Genomic DNA, 18,546 nt, shown 5'->3' on the forward strand with positions numbered 1-18,546 from the left:
CTTCCCTTTTCCAGTCTGTGCTGTGCAATGTGCACACGCACACTGACTGGAGAGTCCTAGACTCCTAGTCCCTCCGTTCCTCGTCAAGCGTATCCAGGATGACGGGTATAGAGGATAGACTATCCACTGAACGAGATCGGCGACTGCAACTGCGAGGGTTAAACCACAAACACCAAACAATACGCACGTCCACCAGTCCGCAACAAACAAAGGCAGGGGGGAAAGGATCCAAAGAAGAAAGAAAAGAAAAAAAAAGAAAGGCAGGGACATCAAGAAAGAAAGAAAGGGGAAGAGATAATGAACAGCCAGCCTTGTTGGAATGGACTATACTAGTTAAAACTACTACTTGGTCTAGACGAGACATTAGGGAGGGATTCTTCCAGGGCGCTGCGACAAACTACTGCAGGTTGGCTTTGACAGCGTCAGGGTTCCAGGCACTTTTTGAATTTTGGATATGCGCAATGAGTTAATATTCAATAATAATAATAATAATAATAATAATAATAATAAGAGAAGATGAGCATTCGCTGTGCTACATGCCTACATGGAAGACAAAAGTACGACTACGGGAGGCCATTCTCGTAGTTTAATCCAGCCACGACATGACATGATGACAGCCATCAATAATGGCATCTAAGTAGTAAGTACCGAGTAAGTATCTACGGAATAACTATCGATCTACTTTTGGGCTAAGTACTGGAGTAACTATCATAGATTGATAGTCCATACTCCATACTCCATACTCCATAGTATTTTCATCCCCCCACTAAGGTATCAACTATCAACCCAGAAACCCCCATCCTAGTCCTACAGAGTATGTATTCCTCTCCTTACTTTTGCCTCGCCATTTACCAACCATCCAACAACCTCCTCCGCCATCTTTTCCCCCCCCCCCCCCTTCTTTCTTCCTCACAAGTCTACAACAATCTGCAATCTACCTAGATCGTCCATCCACCTTCCCCCCTCGACTCTCGACTCTCGACTCTCGAACCTCAAAATCCAACAAGGTCCAAGTGTCCGCATAGAACAGTCTGGAACTCTCCACCGACATGACCACGCAGTAACCAACTGACTGACTGATTATTGGACCGGGAAATTTTTTTCTGCTCAAAACAAAGCGGTTGGCTGGGTACTGGGTACTGGTAATTGGCATGGATAATATGCAAGATACCTACCTACCTACCTACCTACCTACCTACTAGTAGATGTGCCAACCTACTGTGGTATCTACCTAGTGCCAAGCTACCATACGGTCATACCTACTGAGTACTGACAGTTACAGCCTACAAGAAATAATCCCTCAAACGTCCATCAAATGTCAATTGAAAAAAAGAACCAGAAGTGGATCGTGATCGAATCAGGTTCTGCCGAGGTTTTGTCTTTACAAGGTAGGTGGTACCTTACTACTGTACGGAGTAAGTCTGTAAACATGGTTCCCAGTTTCCAGTTTCCACAATCAATAATACTACTACTACTCTGTAGTACTACTAATAACAGAGCTTACTGCATAAGGTAGTCTAGTCTAGTCGAGTTATTTGAACAAATTGTCATTATGTTATCGGCTATTGCTAGCGCAAGCAGTAGATACCTAGGTACTAGGTAGGTACTTAGGTACTGGGTATTAGGTACCAGGAGTACCTACTACCAGTCTACCTACACTACACTACACTACACTAACTGACTATTCAGTACCTACAGATGCAGCAAAGAAAGGAGGTGGAGGGTCCGTCGGCAGGTTGTCCGCGCGCTGGTCCAGCCAACAGCTAAAGTCCGTCCAATTCCAATGGATATTAGGTTGTCACTTGTCAGTTATGTGAACTTGTGGTACAGAGTACGGAGTACCTACTCCGTACAGAGTAGGGTACTTGCAGGCGAGTGTAGTCTGTCTTGCTTAGCGTAACAGTCAAGTCAACCGTTGGTACTGGTAAGATGGACAGGTACTGGTAACTACCTACCTACTCGGGTGGCGTTTCAGTTTCTGTTGACTCGACATGGTTCCCTCTCAGTCTCATGTCTCTCTATCTATTTACATACAAGTCACCTTGGAGTCAAGCATACTGTATAAGTCATTCAGTGCCAGATTTAGACGCGCTAGATAACAATTCCGACGGAGTACAGTCAAACTAGTCCTCATTCAGGAGGAAACAGACCGCCCAGTATCCCAATCCCGTTAGACGCCCTGGCAATGTCTCACTCGTAGCTCCAGGTGGATTCCTCAGGCCAGCCACACTCCCTTGATCGCCCGGCTAATAATAGTGAGTCGGGGTGGAATCAGAACCTCACATGCTATAATTATCTCCATAGTAGTATCTAGATACAGCAGCCGAAGGAAAGAATGCCAAAGGCAACCCCAGTCAACCACAATTCATCAGCCGCGGGACTGCCACGACTGAAAAGCTTCGACGAAGCTCCGTGGTCCACAGCCCTCGGTCATCTCATATTCGCATTCATCTCTTCCCCCCAACATCGCAGACCCATCGGCTTCTCGCAAATCCAAGATCGGGACCATAGACGGCCGTCCGTGGGCACATTGAAACGGGAGCACACATTGTCGCAGCCGACTGACAAGACTCTGACATTCGTCCACCGTCAGCACATCATTGAACATGATCGCTGTCCGACAGGCGCGAGAGTTGAGGAGATCAATAATGCCTCGAGGACAAGCCTGGAGCCGGTCCACCCATCGGGGCTCAATGTCGCGCGCGGCCTCCTCTCTGCTCCGCATCTCAACAGTCAACGGCCCGTGCCTCTCGTCCTCACGCTGCCAAATCTCACTGCGGATCAGGTCGATAACCAAACTATTCTCCACCCGGCATCGTTCGGCAATCAGTGTAGGAAGGAAGCCCACGTGAACCGTAGCTCTTCCTCCGGGGCCCTGCGTAACTGTATAACCAACCCCCCAAGAAGCCAAAACTCCTGCATATTGCCCAAAAAGAGATGCTTCAGTCAGTGGGATTTCAAACGTTATAGGGTCAATCCTGATCGTGTGAATCGGGCAGAGACTGTTGTCGTTATCCGCGAATAATCCCCCAAAAAGATGTTCAACACGACACCTTTCGTCCGCGGCATGTTGATCGACCAGGATCAGACTCGACCGTGAGCGTTGGGCGTCGCCGATCCTTGCAAGGATAAAATTCCGATCCACCTGCGCGATGATCTCTGCCGTTGCGAGATCTTGCTCATGGATCTTCCCTCGGAATTTCCCCAGTCCGAGATCCTCCAGCCTGCAGTATTCCCCCGAGGTGTCGTCTGGCCGCATTGTCGTCGTATTACTCAAGTGTCCAAAACGCCTCCCATCATCAATAGTATTTATTGGTTGTTCTGGTCGGCTATAAGCAGGGTTCGTCCAACCGTCCAAAAGATTCTCAACCCAATGATTGCGGCCTTCACTCGATGCTGGCCTTGATTGGTCGGACATCCGAAGACCATGGAAAGTTCCTGTCAGCCGCGGTCGTTCTTTGTCAAGCGTCGCGGTCATTGATGATTTCCGATTGACAGATTGTCCCGTTCGTGAATCAACCCAATGGGTCCGACCAGTGTATGGATCAACCCAAGGAATCACCATATCAACACCTGACTCGCTTTCTTCACCAGTTTCCGTGCGTTTACTAGCCAGGCAACCATCCATCTTCGGAGAGGAGGGAACCTGACTCCCGTTGCCATCTTCCAATAAGCCGGCACGTGCGTTTTTCAACCCCACGGGGGTATCGTACGTGTTGAAAGGTTCCTTTGCACTCTTGACTCTAGACCAGTTTGCAAAATCGGCCCCGATGCCTCCCGACGCGGGTCTTTTGAAAGATGGGAGTTTCAACTGGCCACCGAAGGCATCTTCGGTGCCAGAAGGTCGGCCATATGGGCGAACCGGCTGTTCTAGAGATCTTTCACTAGCAACAGACGATTGGTTGCTTGCTAGCCTCTGCGACGTATTCCTTTTCCGGGCTTTCGCCCGTGGCCGCAGACCATGCTGCCTAAGAAACTCGATGACCATTGCTGTAACCACATCCATGACTCGCTGAATGGAATTGTTTGACTCGGGCACCGTTTCATGACTGCTGTTGCAAAATTCCCTGGGGCGATCAACGACGATGCGTATGTAGAACATGGGCCATTTGTTGGCAGTCTTGCCCATGGACCTCGGACTAGCGTTCCCGTGACTACTGAAAGGTGCTGTCCCACCGAAGTCGGAAAGAGCAAAAAGACGGTTGATCTCGGTATATAACAAATTCGTGTTCTGGCGTGGAAAGACCGAGTGGATTCCAAAAGAGATGAACTGGACCTTCTTGGTGGGACTGGGCACAGGAGATATGGCGGCATACACCGAAATGCCAGAAACACATGCTGATACAGACTCCCATCGACCAGCGTTCTGCGCCTCGAGTAGACCAGCCTGCGTGAGTATCGAGGTAATACGTAGCATGTCAACCTCCCCCGTTGCCCCTTGATTCCCAAGTTGGGAGCGGATCATCAATCTTCTCTCCTCCCCAGTAGTCAAAACGACTAGCTTCGTCAGACCATCATTGGCTAACATCAAGGCAATGAGCAGCTGGCGAAGGTCGTCCCATTGTCTCTCCAGTTCGTCCAACTTTTGAAGGGCCAGTGCACGGCTCTTCACACGCACAGGCATATTTCCAAACAAGTCATTGACTGTGACGCAAGTCCCATGGCCACTGAACCTCAGATGGTGGGTTGCCGGTGCTGGAGTCAGTCGTGCGATCGGGGTCGAATGATGGAATATGATGCTATTAGTGCTGTCCTCTCGAAAGTGATGCGAGGTCACGGTCAACAATGAAAGAGAAGCCAAGGAGGCAAGGAACGATCCACTCTGACCATGTACAGCATTTTGCAGATGCAATTTCGAGGTATCTGGTCCAGGCATCAGCAAGCGCAGTTAATCGATGTGAGTTCACATACGGTGTGCTTTCCCTAACCCTCCCTGGGATCCGAACTCCGATGGTGGAATACCATCCCCGTCGTCCTCAACCATGCATCCTCCGCGCTGGATATCGACCGTCACAAAGACGGTGCGCGCATTCGCGTCCAAGGCATTCTTGACGAGTTCAACGATCACCCCGTTCAGATGGGTGATGGATGTGGAAGACTTGATTTTCGCCACGGCATCTGGGGGCAAGGGTCGGATTTTGTGATCATCCAAAGGCATGGCAAAAGGGAAGAGAAGTAAGAGGCCAGAACTTTTGTGCAAAACAGGCTGGATTCACATGGTGCTATTTTTTTTCGACTGCTACAGAGCGAATATCTGGGAGCAGCTGCCACTGGTATGTTGGCATGTAGATATTTGTCGAGTTTTGATGGAACATCTAAGCTAGAAGCTATGCATCAGACGAGCTTCCTTTGTGTATGGACAGATTAGAGATAGACCAGCGCAGTTTCCATGCTGGTTGAGTGATGTGTCTGAAAGAGCTGGAGGAAACAACAGTTGTGGCTGATATGATATAATGTCACGTGACAAGATGCCTGAGGCAATAGCAATACATCTATACCTTTTCGTCAAAGCAGTCGGAATGTGAGACTCATGAATGCTTGGTGGCATACGTCAAAATGAACATCCAAGGCATTTCAAAAGTTATACTACAGCGGGATTGCATAGGCCAGTAACGATACCTCATACTATCTACAGAGCAGCAAACGTAAGATTAAGTCATTTGTCTGAACAGCTTGCGATAGAAATAGGAATACGCCGTGCTATTCTCCCTGAGCTATTCCTCGCAAGGAGTAGACATTAATCGAGCGTGAAATATGAGCCGTGGAGATGCTCAGAAGTCATAAGTCATAATTGAACAATGGCATAGTCAACTGTGCTGGAACTGGAAGATCCACCACCATCGACAGTGGAGTAGTGGACCCAGGGGAATCCACTCTCAGAACAATTGCATTGAATCATTAATGGGGACCATAGATTGGCAGTACGGTCAGTCTAGAAGGAGATTGAGTGTCTCAACAAAGTCACGATGGGTGTCAACCGGACTCTGACCCTCAAGTCGTGGACACTCGGGCCACGGAAGGGGGGAAAGCCGCCGGATACCTATGCATCCATCATCCAAGGAATTGATGATTGTTGGACAGCTCTGTAACGCCCAATCGATAGTCAATGCGGGATTCTATGATCAGGGTCGAGCCGCTGCAGCGATCACTGATAAGAATGAAAGTGAAGCATTGGTCTAGCGAGCAGACGGTCTCGTCTGCCCCACGGGATAACTACTGAAAGACGAGCGATATCGTTTCAGTTCGAATTAGGCAATCAAAAGGGCTAGCAATAGCATTCTAACCGCTAGATACTCCCTCCTTAGAACTGCGTGGCAGTGCCTGCTGGCTAGCAACAGCGAATCAGCAATCGATCAGGATGACTCCTGAGAGCTGCAGATCTCAATTAATCGATTGTATCTGCATCTGATTTGCAGAGGCTGGCGGATGCGGGATGGCAATTGGGATTTGGGAGGAAAAGAAGCGAGGATGAGGAATTTGAGCCAGACAGCGGCCATCACGTGCCGACAGCCATTCCCCCCTTGAGACTCCTGATACTGACAGTAGTCAGTCTACCTATAGTCTAGTGTCTCACTAGATAGTGTTACAGGAGTATTATTGTCTGACTGACTGACTGACTTGTCCATACCCCATGCACCGGTTCTTAATATTTCTTCCTTCTTGGATATAAAATATCCTCTCTGCGATCGCAGAAAAGCTCTCTGATCCATAACTCTAGAGGTCCGGTGGTTTGCGGCTTATCGGAGTGTCTCCAACCCAATCTATCCCTCTGTGACCTGGATCGTGATATTTGACGATCGATCTCTTTATTGGACGGGTCCTTTCCTACGAGTCGACTATTCCGCAGTTATTCGCAGGTTCGATAACGGGCCAGAATGGCCACAGCTGAAGTCCCTCCGCGGGCGCATGGTACGTTCCTTTTCGAGTGGTCTGCACCCGGGAGAGGGAAGCACAGTCGACTGACGGACAGGGGGGTGGGTTGTAGTTCGCAGTGGACGCCGACGCCCATTTACGAGCTGGGTGAAAAGACTGGCTAATCTCAAGAGCTCATCGATCGATTCGGGCACCATCCGTTGGTCGCATAAACGCCACGACACGCCCAAGAGCAAGAGAAACAGCATGAAGAACAACCCTTACCCGCTCTCCGGCTTCACGAACGTCGCGGGCGGATACAGCAGCGATTTCAATACATCCGTGTCGGACTCGCAGGAAGCAAATGGTCGGAGATCATCGTCGCAAAGCGCGCCCTCGCTCGCCTGTTCCGGGTCCGATCACCAGATTCCCGCGACCAGTGCAAAGTCGACCGCCCCCACCATCTCCACCAACGGAGACACGGCTCTCTCAGAGGCCGCATACTCCAAGGCAGGGACAATGGCTACGGCCGGAGGGGCGATCAGTTCGAATGGCGGCGGCGAAGGAAGCACCTTCTCGTCCCCTGCGCCGTCGGTACGTTCGTTGACCACTACCTTGACGACCGTGCAGTCCGCCGCGCCGTCCACCCACTTCTACAATGTACCAAACACCCACCACACCCTTGTGCATGCGAACTCGACACACAGCACGGCCAACCAGCAAGTGCAGTTCTCCCAACCGTTCCCGTCCTCCCCTGCGACCGCGGTGCCGCCCCACCTGGCTCCTCACGGCCACTCGCATACATACAGCAGCGCGACCGCCAACAATATGCTGACCGATAACGCTTCCATCCTTACGCTGGCGTCCTCGTCGAAACGGCGACGCCGGAACTCTTTGGACACAAACGCATCGATCCGCGCTTTAGCACCCTCCTCGGTGTTTGGTGGTAGCCGCGAGAGCCTCCCACTGAGTGTACTCAGCGCGAATGTGGGAGAGGCCTCCAACGCGTCCACGTTTAATGCGTCGGGGGTGCTCAATCGACCGAGTATGGTCGGGCTTGCGAGCGCGGAACGGATCAGCGTGTACTCGGCGACCGGCGCCGCGGAACGCGGAAGCTACCACAACAAAGCGAACACGGGCACAGGAGACGGAGCGAGTATCAAGAGCGCTGCATATTCGCACAGTCGCAACGACAGTTATGCCGCGAGCATCTCGGGCGGCATGGGCAGCGTGCTCCCCAACCCGGCGTTGACGGGGCGAATCAACCGTCGTAGCTCGGGATGGGGCGAGATCAACGGTGACGAGAGCGAACAAGACAAGGAAGAGAAGGAGGAACGACCGGGGGAGTTGAAGGAGGAGGATGCGGATGACACTAAGACCGAGGGGTCAACGGGATCGACCACGACTATGAAGACACATTGATGACGGGACGTGGCTGAAGAAGGAAACGAAGTGACGCATAATTCTGCATGAGAGACTGGGTTAGAATGTATTTTTTTTTTTGTTTTTTTTTTATCTCTATGGAGTTTCAACATGATGGAGTTGGGTTTTGGTACAGGGAGGTTCCATTATTCATCATTGTTTCAGTTGGATGGCATGGCATTATTATTATTATTCTTCTTCTTCTTCTTATTATTGATATCCCACGGTATGGAATTGAGCCTGATGATCATTTGTTTGTCATATCATATCATCATTATTACTATTATCTAGTTTTCGAATGCCAATTGATTATATGCATGAGAAAGCAGTAGAACACTAAAAGCATAGCAGTCTAGACTGGATTGGGATCTATCTACATACATCAACAGGATGAACAGCGCATGCTTTCCTTTGCTTTTACAGAGTGGTATCACTACTCACCTTCTTGAAACACCAATTGACTAACTACTGGAGGAATTCAGGACAGAATCAAGATAGTCTGATCGATCGAGGCTAAGAAGTTGCGGGTCCTTCGATTAATAGAGGAAAGCAAAAAAAAAAAAAATAGACAGACCCCTTGGTGTCTGTCCTTCGTCCTTCCAGACGTCACTCTCTTTCTCTTGCTCTTGTTTTTTTTTTTTTTTCTTTCTGTCAGTTCATTTGATCCAGTAAATTGAAATGGATTTCACTAACAAACCCACAACAATGAAAGAGGATCGCCGCCATGTCGCTGTGGTGGGCACGGGGATGGCTGGCTTGGTGACGGCGTATTTGCTACACCACGATCCACAGCAACGGTATCGGGTGCGACTGATGGACAAGGTAAGGATTTTCCGTGGTGATGATCAACGACTTCGCTGCTAATCCATGGCAGAGAGATCAAGTCTCCCTGAGCGCGGAATCCGTCGCGGTGCCCTCCTCCCAGCCAGGGGAGAAAAAATCCGTCTGGGCCGATGTGCCCATGCGCGCCTTCGCTGGCGGTTTCTATGAGAACCTCGGCCGCATGTACGACTACCTGGGCGTGCGATACCACCCGCAACCGTTCCTGTTCGGGTTCTCGCGACTGGCTTCGCGACCGCAGCAGCACGAGGAAGCCCCGTACATGGTGCATGCGTCCAACTTCCACCAGCTGGGCCCGCTGCTCCCGCGCCGGGGCGATTTCTTCCAGTGGGCGCTCGAGGCCGCCCTGGTGCTGCTGTGCTACCTGTGGTTCACCGTGTGCTGTTTCTTCGTCGCGCCGACCGAGGACGAGTCGTTTGGTCATTATCTCCGTCGCATCTATCTCCCGCGGCACTACAACGCCAACTACCTCCTGCCGCTGATGTCGAGCGTGTGTACGTGCTCGCATGCAGAGCTGCTGCGGTTCCCCGCGGCCGACGTGCTCGGGTACAAGCAGCGCACGCATCGGCAGCCGCACTACGTCGTCACGGACGGCGTGCACAAGGCGCAGGAGACGTTGCTGCGCGGTCTGGACGTGCGTCTGGGCGTCCACTCGACCAGAGTCACACCCACGGCGAACAGGGTCGAGCTCACGTACCGACTGGCCGACAGCGACGCCGACAAGACCGAGGTCTTCGATCTCGTCGTCCTCGCCGTGTCCCCGGACATCGTGGCCAGCGTCTTTGAGCCGCTCACCTCGAGCCTACGCGACGTGCCTACTACTACGGTGACGACGGTCGCACATACGGACTACGCCGCTCTCTCGCGTATCGGCCTGGACGGCAGTAAGCCGGGAGGAGGAATCTCGAGTCGACCGGGAAGCCCACAGCACATCTATCTGCGGTCGAACGGCTCCAGCACCGAGGCGGTGCACGCCCAACCCAACTCCATCCTCGTGACGACCAACCCGCTCACGCCCATCGACCAGAGCAAGATCATCCGGTCGGCGTCGTTCACGCGGGTGCTGCGCAGCCCGCAGAGCCGGCGGCTGATCAACCGGATCTTCGACGACGGCCGGGCCGATGCCACGGCCATCGGCTCGTGGCGCAATGGCGATGGCGGCGTGTATCTGGCGGGCGGATGGTGCTGGGACGGCATGGTGCTGCTCGAGGGATGCATTGTCTCTGCGATGCGGGTGGCCTCGGATCTGGGGGTGGAGGTTCCATGGGCCCCGTAGATGGGTTGAATCCATATATGGATGTGTATATAGTAATTTTGGACGTGTATGAAGATGATACCATGAATGTGTATATATGAAATTGATTCGAGACTTTATTAATAATAAATGTGATTTTTCGGTTTTCGAGAGTGGTTGTATCCATCGAATCCATCTATATCTAGTCCTCTAAACACCCTTCACTTCACCATCCACTTCCAAATCCACTCTACCCGCTCGGCGCTCACCAACACCACCATGAACCCCATAACCTGGCTCCTCGCCCTCCTCCAACGCCTCTGGCGCTTCCTCTTCGCATCCAAACGCGATGAGAACCTCTATAGTCTAGACCATGCCATCCTCCACATCCAAGTGCCCCCTCCAAGCCTATGGATGAACATGGGTTACTGGAAGGTCTGCTCCCCATCCACCTCAAGTTCTCAACCCCAACGCTAACCCCCGCCCCTCATTACAGACCGAAACCACCCTCTCCGGCGCCAGCCAAGCCCTATTAACCCAGGTCCTCATCGCCGCGCGCCTCCTCAGCCCAGACGGCCACCCGGTCGCCCACCCACCCCGCCGCCGGCTACACCTGCTCGACGTCGGCATCGGCTGCGGCGACCAAACCCTATCCCTGATCCAGAGCCAGCGACTCGTCGACGTCGACGTCGAAGACGCTGCCGGCACGGTCGCGGCGGCCCCGCAGCACCAGCACCAACACCAGCACCAGCCGCTCTTCGACTCGTACACGGGGCTCACGATCGCGCCGACGCAAGCCGCCACGGCGCGCGCCCGCGTCGCCGCGCTCCCAAGCAGAAGCAGCCACAGCCACAGCCACAGCCACAGTCGTACCCCGGCGTGTAAAACGCAGATCTTCTGCGCCGACGCGGCGGATCCAAGCTCGTGGCCGGTGGAAATCCACGCGTCCCTCCGGTCGCGCACCAAGGGTCAAGACGAAAACGAAAACGAAACCGAAAACGAAGACGAAGACGAAGAAAACGAAAACGAAAACGAAACCTGGCTCCTCGCCCTCGACACGCTGTACCATTTCCGGCCATCGCGACGTGCCCTGCTGCAGCACGCGGCGCGCGAGCTGCGCGCCTCGCTGATGGCGTTTGACCTGCTGCTCTCGGAGACGGCGTCGTGGTGGCAGCGCCTGGTGCTGCGGGCCATCTGCTGGGTGACGGGGACGCCGTATGCGAATTTCGTGACGCGGGCCGAGTACGAGGCGCTGCTGGTTGGGGGTGGCGGGTATGCGCTGGCGGACGTCGAGGTGCGCGATGTCTCCGGGGAGGTGTTTGCGGGGTTGGCGGGGTTTCTTGCGCGGCGGGAGAGGGAGTTGAGGCCGTTTGGGATTGGGGTGGGCAAGTTTCGGGGGGCACGGGTGGTGTTTGACTGGTGGGCGAGGAGTGGTGTTGTCCGGGGGGTGGTGGTGGTAGCTAGACGATAGATGAAATAGACGTAGGCTTTAGGCTGGCAGCATCGAGTCTATGAGGACTCGAGTGTATATACACGACCGAAACTACATGGTATGGTAGCTACCTAGCGACTAAGACTAAGGCATACCCAACATCCGCCTCGCCTCCCCCCGATTCACCAACACCCACGAAACCGCCGTCACAAAACAAAACACCACATCCCAGCTCACACTACTCACCGCCGGATGTTCGTGCATCGCGCCCAGCAGCCGCCGCCACACCGGCCCTCCCCCCGCCGCCCCAACCACCACCACCTCATACGTCGCCTGCGCCAGTAACCCGGCCATGACGGCCCCCAGCCACCGAAACACACGCACATAGCGCCGCGTCGCCGCAGACGCAGACGTAGACGCAGACACAGACGTAGACACCCCCCGGCCCGGCGCACCCGGCGCACCCGAGGCCACCAGCGCCGGCGCAAACAGCAGCAGATGCGGGAGCAGCAGCACGGGCATGAAGAAGCGCGTGTGCGCGACGAGCGGCACGGCCGCGGCGCCGACGAGGGAGAGGAACACGGGGACGAGCTCGAGGATGGCGGGCGGTGTCCACACCATTACCTGGTTAACCTTATCCTCAGTCTCAGTCTCAGTCTCAGTCTCAGTCTCAGTCTCGCCCTCGGCATCAGCTTCAGAGAAGTGAAGCGACGCCGACGCCGACGCAACCACAGTCGCGGCAAACAGATTCTGCGCAAAGGAGATCGCCACGATCTGGCCGAGGAGCATATACGCCCAGACGCGGGGGATGCGGAACCAACGTCCTATCTGATCAGCATCACTGGCCTTCCCCCCTCCCCAAAAAAAAAGGAAGTAAAAGAGAGGAAGGGGGAACAGAAAAACATACCCAAAACACCCAACAGCACACTCCAGCCCACGGTGAACAAAAAAATCTGCCCGCTCCACCAGTGCCGCTCCGGCGTCTCGGAGACGGTCTCCCAAGCCAGCCGGAAGAGCCTCGTCTCGCGGAGCCAGAGTTCGTATTTCCAGGGCGCCGAGGCGTGCTGGAGGTCGAGGGCGAGGGCGATGGAGTGCGAGTGCTGCGCTCGCCAGCCGCGGTACGAGTGTGCGAAGAACGCAAACATGTAGTACCAGGTGGTGGCAAGGCTGGCGCTAGCGAGGAAGAGAAACCAGAGGAATTGGCGGCGGTGAGGAGTGCGGCGCCATCGCGGGTTGGCGGCGGCGGCCTGGTAGCGTTGGTAGACGGTGAGGGAGGCGTTGGCGGTGAGGGCAGAGGCGAGGACGAGGTAGAAGACGAGGATGGGGAGGGAGCGGTACTCCTGGATGGAGGTGGACATTCTTCTGGAGTTGGTGGTGTCAGAAGAAGAATAGAACTCCAGTATCCATAGATGGACGGACTATTTAGTAGTGAAAACAAGATTGCTTGGCCCACTTATGCTTGACCGTGCACGGGCATCAAAATCGCATAGACTTATCGATCTACTATGTACTCAGACTTGCACCGGTTCGATCTACAAATGCACTACACCGTAGTCTGAATATATTAAGAGAGTTGAATGCTCTAGATCCAGCATCGCTGGCAACAAGGTATTAACAGATCGTCAATCATAAGACTCGCTCCCTCCAGCCAATGTTCCCGTTGAGACGCCTTCCTCAATGTCCCCGCCGTGTCAATCAAATACGATTCTAATATGAACAGGAGAAACAAAGGTAATCTAGAAAATCAAATCGAATGAAACAAATTTTGCTTTTTTTTTTTTGTTGGTTGGTTTCTTCGGTTTGGGTCGAGATGATCCCGAGCTGACAGCTCACACCGTACCCACGCCCAGCTTCGACTCGTGAGTCCTCCGTGGAGCATCGGGCTGTTGCGACGCCAGGAACTTCTTGAACATATCGGCAATGTCGTTCTCGGACTGCTTCGTCTCCTCCGACGTCTTGCCGTTCTTCTCCGTGATCAGGTTCTTCAGCCATTGGTTCTCCAGCTCCAGCGCCGTCACGCGGGCTTCCAGCGCGGCATTCTTCTCGTTCGTCTCCTTGACCGTCTTCTCCAGCGCTTGCTCCCGGAGCTTCTTCTTGACCCGGAATCGCGCACTGGCCGCCGTGTTCCGCCGACGCTTGTCCTCTTCAGCGGCCACGCGGGCAGCCTCCTCGACGCTGATGGCAGCGGTCTTCTGGGTATTCTTGCGCTTAGGGGGCGCTACAGAGGCCGGAGCCGCCGCCGCGATGGGACTCGACGCGGGTATGGATGGGGATGTGGCACTCGAGGTAGACTGAGCCGGGCTGGGCTTCACATTGTAAGGAGCGCTGGCAATGCCGGTCGAGACCGACGGGACCTCGGGAAACTGGGGGGTTGCGATCGAAGGCGGCTGACTGTTGGCCGAGTTCAGGTTGGGTGCCGAGAAATCGGGCATGTTGCCAAAGCCATCTAAGCGAAGACCATTAGCATGCAATTCGAGCAATCAATCGGAGCCAATCATGGCTGAAAGGTCACAAGAGCCCCGAGCGCACACTAGCACAGGAACATGAATAGACCCAGAATATACAATCAGCTGCAACTCCTTGCCAGCACATCCCATCCAGCATGTCACGTGAAATGGCGCCATAATGGACCCCGTTCGCATCAGAGCGCTAATTGCAAATTTGATGCAGGAAGCACATAACCTTTTCTTTTTTTTCCTGCTAGCCGCGGGAAGACAGGGAAAAAAAAAGGTTTATGCAGACAGGGGCTGGATTGAAGATCGTGCTTGACCAATGGGCCCGTGCTGGGATTCATAGATGGTCATACGTTCAACCCAAGGTTGCACGAGTCGCGTGGTAGGAAATGAGGGGGAATGGGGAAAAAGAAAAAAAAAAGAAAGAAAGAAAGGATATGGTGTGATCCTAACGAAGGCGTGCTCGGGAGTGTGTATGTGGAAGTAGGGAAGATGAGGGGGAAATTGCGTTGCCAGACATGTTGCGTGAGGTACCATTGCGAATCCATCTCGAGACGAAGAGAAAAAGGACATCGGACCGATGGAAAAAAAAAAGAAATGAACTCAAGTGATGAACTCACCTCCAAGGAGATTCAAGAACTCGAGATCAGGATTGTGAGCCGTCTGTCCTCCATTTTGCTGGTCCGTCTTCAATCCATCATCCTTGAACGTAGGCAGGTTCAGATCCCCAAACGAGTCGAAATCAAAGAACTCGGTGTTGGTGAATAATGAAAGCTCGGCATCGAGATTGAAGGTGTCTTGTCTTTGTTGCTGCTGCAGAGCCTGGTCGTAGGGCGAGGGAATGGCATTGAGGTCCTCGATGTACTGGGAGAAATTGGGCGCACGGCGGCCGTTGAATCCGGACATGGTGAATGGGGTTGATGGAGGCTGGAGCCTCTACTCCAGTATGGAAATCAATGTGAGATCGGGTTGTTTCTTTCGTCTCGTTTGTTCTTCACTCCAATTGAAGATGGGTGGGTTTCGTGGTGGTAGTATGTATCCGGAGGGGGGCGGAAAAGTTCAGCGGTGACTGACTGACGGACTCTGCTGGGGTCCGTATCGAAATGTCGTAGTCGGTTGTCGGTTGTCGTTTGTGCTCAACCCGGATGTGTCGAACTGTCGAGGAGGGAAAATTGATGAAAAGGAAGTTACAAAGAACAAGAACTGGAGACAGACAACGGGGCTCAAGAAGCACGGTGGAAACGCGGGACACCCGGGGGGGGGAGAAAGTGTGGATGGGAATTTGCGCTGGTGGGGGGTGGCTTGCTTGATGATTAATCCAGCATTCTGACTACTCTGTATACTCTGTAATGGAATTAAGTCGTCTACCTGATCACGGTGATTATATTATGTAGTTGCAGATGAAGTGAATGTATCTCTTCCTCTGTCGTAGTTGATTATTGCTATATAGTTTACTTTACTCTAGAGTCTATCTACTCTGAAAGAAAGAGAGAGTAGTGAATAGAGAATCAAGAATCGAGAATTTGCTGTGTATCACTATCGGTATAATATTATTAATACGACTAATGACTTGCCACTGTATCGGGGTTCGGGAAAGATTACATCGAAGTCGAGTCATCGGATCGGTCGCCGAGATCGGAACTCGGGGCAAGAATTCGTTCACGATGAAGTATTCAGGATTCCAGTTGAGCAGTAGTAGTAGAGTAGGAGTCGTAGGAGTAGGCGTAGTACAGATATGATAATGACTTCAAGTATCTCCATTCTACCGTGTTTCACTCTCATCCTGTATGCCTCACCTGTATGCCTCAACGGTATGACCTGATCAGGCATGTACCTGGGGTTTCCCACCATGCTCACTAATCATCATTAAATATTAATAATAGGCAAGAATAAGCAGAAATGCAGTGAGACAACTCTATCTGGCTTGGAGCAGTGTGCTCAAGCAATTGGATGATGAAAAATCTGATCATTACACAGTATTATGGTATTGATAGAGCGCGGGTTCTTGGGTGAATGATTCCCCCTCGTCGGATCCCTCCAAGTTGGATCATCACTCAAGGAGGAGAATTATAGGGTTATAGCACAGTCAAGAGTCCAGAGTCCAGAGTCCAAGCCTCCAAAAGAGAGACAGCCCGAAAAAGGCTGAGAAAAGGGTGCTAGCTACTTTGGACTCCGGTAGTGACCGACTGTCCGTGCGCTGCATGTGCTTAATTTGTTTATCCAGGTGGACCGCTTCGACATGTCCAGCACAGTCAACTGGCAACGTCGTCCACAGACTTGGTTCTCACACTCATGAGTAACACCACTCAACTGTAGTCGATTTTGCTCTCTTAACATGGGGAAAAAAAAAAAAAAAAAAAAAGAGAAGAAAAAATCATGTCCGTCGCCGTGTCAATAGATTCCCCGTAGTCAAAAATCCCTTGTCCCCCATGGCACCGCGCCACTCGATCGAGAGCTGCCCCAGCACCGCCCGACCATCTCGCCGCAAATCCTTCTGTAGAGCGTCAAGTCCTTCTTGTTGGCCTTCTTCCTGCTCCACGAGAAATGCCACCTGGAGCACATCCCGTGGGTTCAGCGTGGGCGGTGGCAGCGGCGACGCAACCTCGTCCGGCCGGTCCAGGTCCCAGTTCAACGACGCAGCCTGGAACGGTGGTCGAGGGTTGAGCTTCGTTTGCTGCCATTCGTTAGCAAAGTAAACGACAACCACTCCCCCCAACACACAGAATCAAGAACGTCAAATCCAACCTTGACAACCACAGCCCCATCACCCACATTCTCCAACTGCGCCTCCAGCGCAAACCTCAACAGACGGGTCTTGCCATACGGACCCAGCGACTTATTCTCCACCTCCAGCGGAGCCAGCTCCGACGATTTCGTTCGCACACTCAGACACGGCTGCGCGACGAACTGGTACAGCTTGCGGAACGTACGTACACGGCCGCTCGCCGCCTGCGCGTCAGACCCGATCAGCGTCTCCGTGTAGCTGATGCTCACCGCCAGGATGTGGTTCCCTTCCTCCTTGAGATCGAACCGCACGATCTTCTGCAGCGACTCGCCCTTCTGGAGCCCCTCCGTCTGCGCCGGATCCGTCGCCGGCTCCAGCTCCAGCGAGGCTACCTGTGACGGCGTCTGCATCTCCGCAACGATGCGCACGGAGGTGACCACGCGCGACGCCTCATCCTCCGTCAGCTCGTTGTTGGCGCTGAGGGTGCAGGCGAATGTCTCCCCGACGTAGGCGGAGCCAAAAGCAGGGGGGAGAGTTAGCTATGGATTATTTTTTTTTTCATCAGTATTGTGTTCGCTCTACGGAGGAGAACACCATCCGGCATACATTAGGACTGAGGATGAACTGGCCATCAGCGCCGTCGGAGGGATAACTCAGCGACGCTTTGCTGGAAATCTTCGTATTGGCAACAGGCAGGGGATACTGGTTGGACAGTGAAGGACGCGAAAGCCTTGCTCGAAAAAGGGTCAGAGGGCCAGTTCGCTATACTCCCTGTAGTAGGCTCATTGCTCAAGCTCAAGCTCGGCTTACCGCAACACTGAGGCTGGGATCAGCAACTGTACTGTTCCAGTAGATGCCTCTACAGTGCATACCTTTTAGAGACACCGCGTGGGGTTCTTTGGAGCTCTCCGCCCCGGAGTAGCCACGCGGACGTGCCATGAGTCTTAGTTATCCTTCAGTTGATCCATACCATACGGCGATGGTGGACAATTCCTATCGACTTGATCGGCTGTTTGTTTGAGGATGTGGTCATGTCGGGTTACATAATCGATACCTAAAGCAGTCTAGTCAGTATTCTTTCTTAATCACCTTGGAAGCACTCGAAGTACTGCAACTCTAGTTGACACGATCGGTGCTTTCGATGGTTGGAATTTTACTGTAGACAGTAGCTAAGCAGAAGGTAATCACATGCCGCAAGCAGCTCAAATCAATCTATATTGTAATTCTTGTATACCTCTGGATATGCCTCTTTTTCCTTTCCTGTCCTCCAGCCTGTTATCTTATCACCACCGGCAAACAGAACAAAAAGGGCAAACGCAGCAAACCTCCTCCCCCTATCGATTATCGATAGTCAATAGTATCGATTATCCACTAACTAACTACACAGGGCATGGTGAGACTCATTCTATCGACGGAGTACTTCAGAGTCGATCAGCTCAAAGGTGCATCTTCTCGCAGGACTCATTGTCTTCCACTTCGACTCAATCGCACCCATCCGGACATGATTATGTCAGCACTCCTGGTCGAGCTGGACCAAAACCAATCCATCACCGGTGTCTAATCGCCACCAGAGCTCCTCCAGCTTATC

The 18,546-nt window shown here is 52.9% G+C and overlaps 7 protein-coding genes across 7 annotated transcripts, besides 16 other annotated features; 3 read left to right on the top strand and 4 right to left on the bottom strand.

Annotated features, from left to right (window-relative positions):
• The first annotated feature begins 475 nt into the window (after window positions 1-475).
• Window positions 476-509: a microsatellite.
• Window positions 476-510: a microsatellite.
• A 212-nt stretch (window positions 511-722) lies between these two features.
• Window positions 723-748: a microsatellite.
• A 215-nt stretch (window positions 749-963) lies between these two features.
• Window positions 964-988: a microsatellite.
• Window positions 989-1,168: 180 nt separating this feature from the next.
• Window positions 1,169-1,198: a microsatellite.
• Window positions 1,169-1,199: a microsatellite.
• A 454-nt stretch (window positions 1,200-1,653) lies between these two features.
• Window positions 1,654-1,676: a microsatellite.
• A 692-nt stretch (window positions 1,677-2,368) lies between these two features.
• On the bottom strand, window positions 2,369-5,158 carry ACLA_045760 (putative DNA mismatch repair protein (Mlh3); the record flags this gene model as incomplete). The annotated part of the gene is made up of 2 exons (XM_001271536.1): window positions 2,369-4,863; window positions 4,912-5,158. 2 exons carry the CDS (start codon window positions 5,156-5,158, stop codon window positions 2,369-2,371), a joined length of 2,742 nt encoding a protein of 913 aa, XP_001271537.1.
• Window positions 5,159-6,875: 1,717 nt separating this feature from the next.
• Window positions 6,876-8,274, top strand: ACLA_045770 (uncharacterized protein; the record flags this gene model as incomplete). The annotated part of the gene is made up of 2 exons (XM_001271537.1): window positions 6,876-6,909; window positions 6,986-8,274. The coding sequence occupies 2 exons, from the start codon at window positions 6,876-6,878 to the stop codon at window positions 8,272-8,274; spliced, it is 1,323 nt and encodes a 440-aa protein (XP_001271538.1).
• A 179-nt stretch (window positions 8,275-8,453) lies between these two features.
• Window positions 8,454-8,494: a microsatellite.
• Window positions 8,495-8,979: 485 nt separating this feature from the next.
• ACLA_045780 (uncharacterized protein) lies at window positions 8,980-10,390 on the top strand (the record flags this gene model as incomplete). Its single annotated transcript, XM_001271538.1, has 2 exons — window positions 8,980-9,096; window positions 9,149-10,390. 2 exons carry the CDS (start codon window positions 8,980-8,982, stop codon window positions 10,388-10,390), a joined length of 1,359 nt encoding a protein of 452 aa, XP_001271539.1.
• Window positions 10,391-10,627: 237 nt separating this feature from the next.
• ACLA_045790 (uncharacterized protein) lies at window positions 10,628-11,819 on the top strand (the record flags this gene model as incomplete). The annotated part of the gene is made up of 2 exons (XM_001271539.1): window positions 10,628-10,783; window positions 10,845-11,819. 2 exons carry the CDS (start codon window positions 10,628-10,630, stop codon window positions 11,817-11,819), a joined length of 1,131 nt encoding a protein of 376 aa, XP_001271540.1.
• Window positions 11,189-11,214: a microsatellite.
• Window positions 11,323-11,384: a microsatellite.
• Window positions 11,820-11,924: 105 nt separating the features above from the next.
• On the bottom strand, window positions 11,925-13,138 carry ACLA_045800 (uncharacterized protein; the record flags this gene model as incomplete). The annotated part of the gene is made up of 2 exons (XM_001271540.1): window positions 11,925-12,634; window positions 12,688-13,138. 2 exons carry the CDS (start codon window positions 13,136-13,138, stop codon window positions 11,925-11,927), a joined length of 1,161 nt encoding a protein of 386 aa, XP_001271541.1.
• Window positions 12,180-12,215: a microsatellite.
• Window positions 12,420-12,457: a microsatellite.
• A 471-nt stretch (window positions 13,139-13,609) lies between the features above and the next one.
• Window positions 13,610-15,139, bottom strand: ACLA_045810 (putative bZIP transcription factor (MetR); the record flags this gene model as incomplete). Its single annotated transcript, XM_001271541.1, has 2 exons — window positions 13,610-14,226; window positions 14,854-15,139. The coding sequence occupies 2 exons, from the start codon at window positions 15,137-15,139 to the stop codon at window positions 13,610-13,612; spliced, it is 903 nt and encodes a 300-aa protein (XP_001271542.1).
• Window positions 14,641-14,667: a microsatellite.
• A 782-nt stretch (window positions 15,140-15,921) lies between the features above and the next one.
• Window positions 15,922-15,963: a microsatellite.
• Window positions 15,964-16,010: 47 nt separating this feature from the next.
• Window positions 16,011-16,040: a microsatellite.
• Window positions 16,041-16,574: 534 nt separating this feature from the next.
• Window positions 16,575-16,607: a microsatellite.
• Window positions 16,608-17,897, bottom strand: ACLA_045820 (trafficking protein particle complex subunit 13; the record flags this gene model as incomplete). The annotated part of the gene is made up of 4 exons (XM_001271542.1): window positions 16,608-16,907; window positions 16,979-17,497; window positions 17,565-17,692; window positions 17,831-17,897. The coding sequence occupies 4 exons, from the start codon at window positions 17,895-17,897 to the stop codon at window positions 16,608-16,610; spliced, it is 1,014 nt and encodes a 337-aa protein (XP_001271543.1).
• Window positions 17,898-18,546: the final 649 nt, after the last annotated feature.

The sequence above is a fragment of the Aspergillus clavatus genome, genomic scaffold, assembly GCF_000002715.2.
Source record: "Aspergillus clavatus NRRL 1 1099423829800 genomic scaffold, whole genome shotgun sequence".
NCBI classification, from domain to species: Eukaryota; Fungi; Ascomycota; class Eurotiomycetes; order Eurotiales; family Aspergillaceae; genus Aspergillus; species Aspergillus clavatus.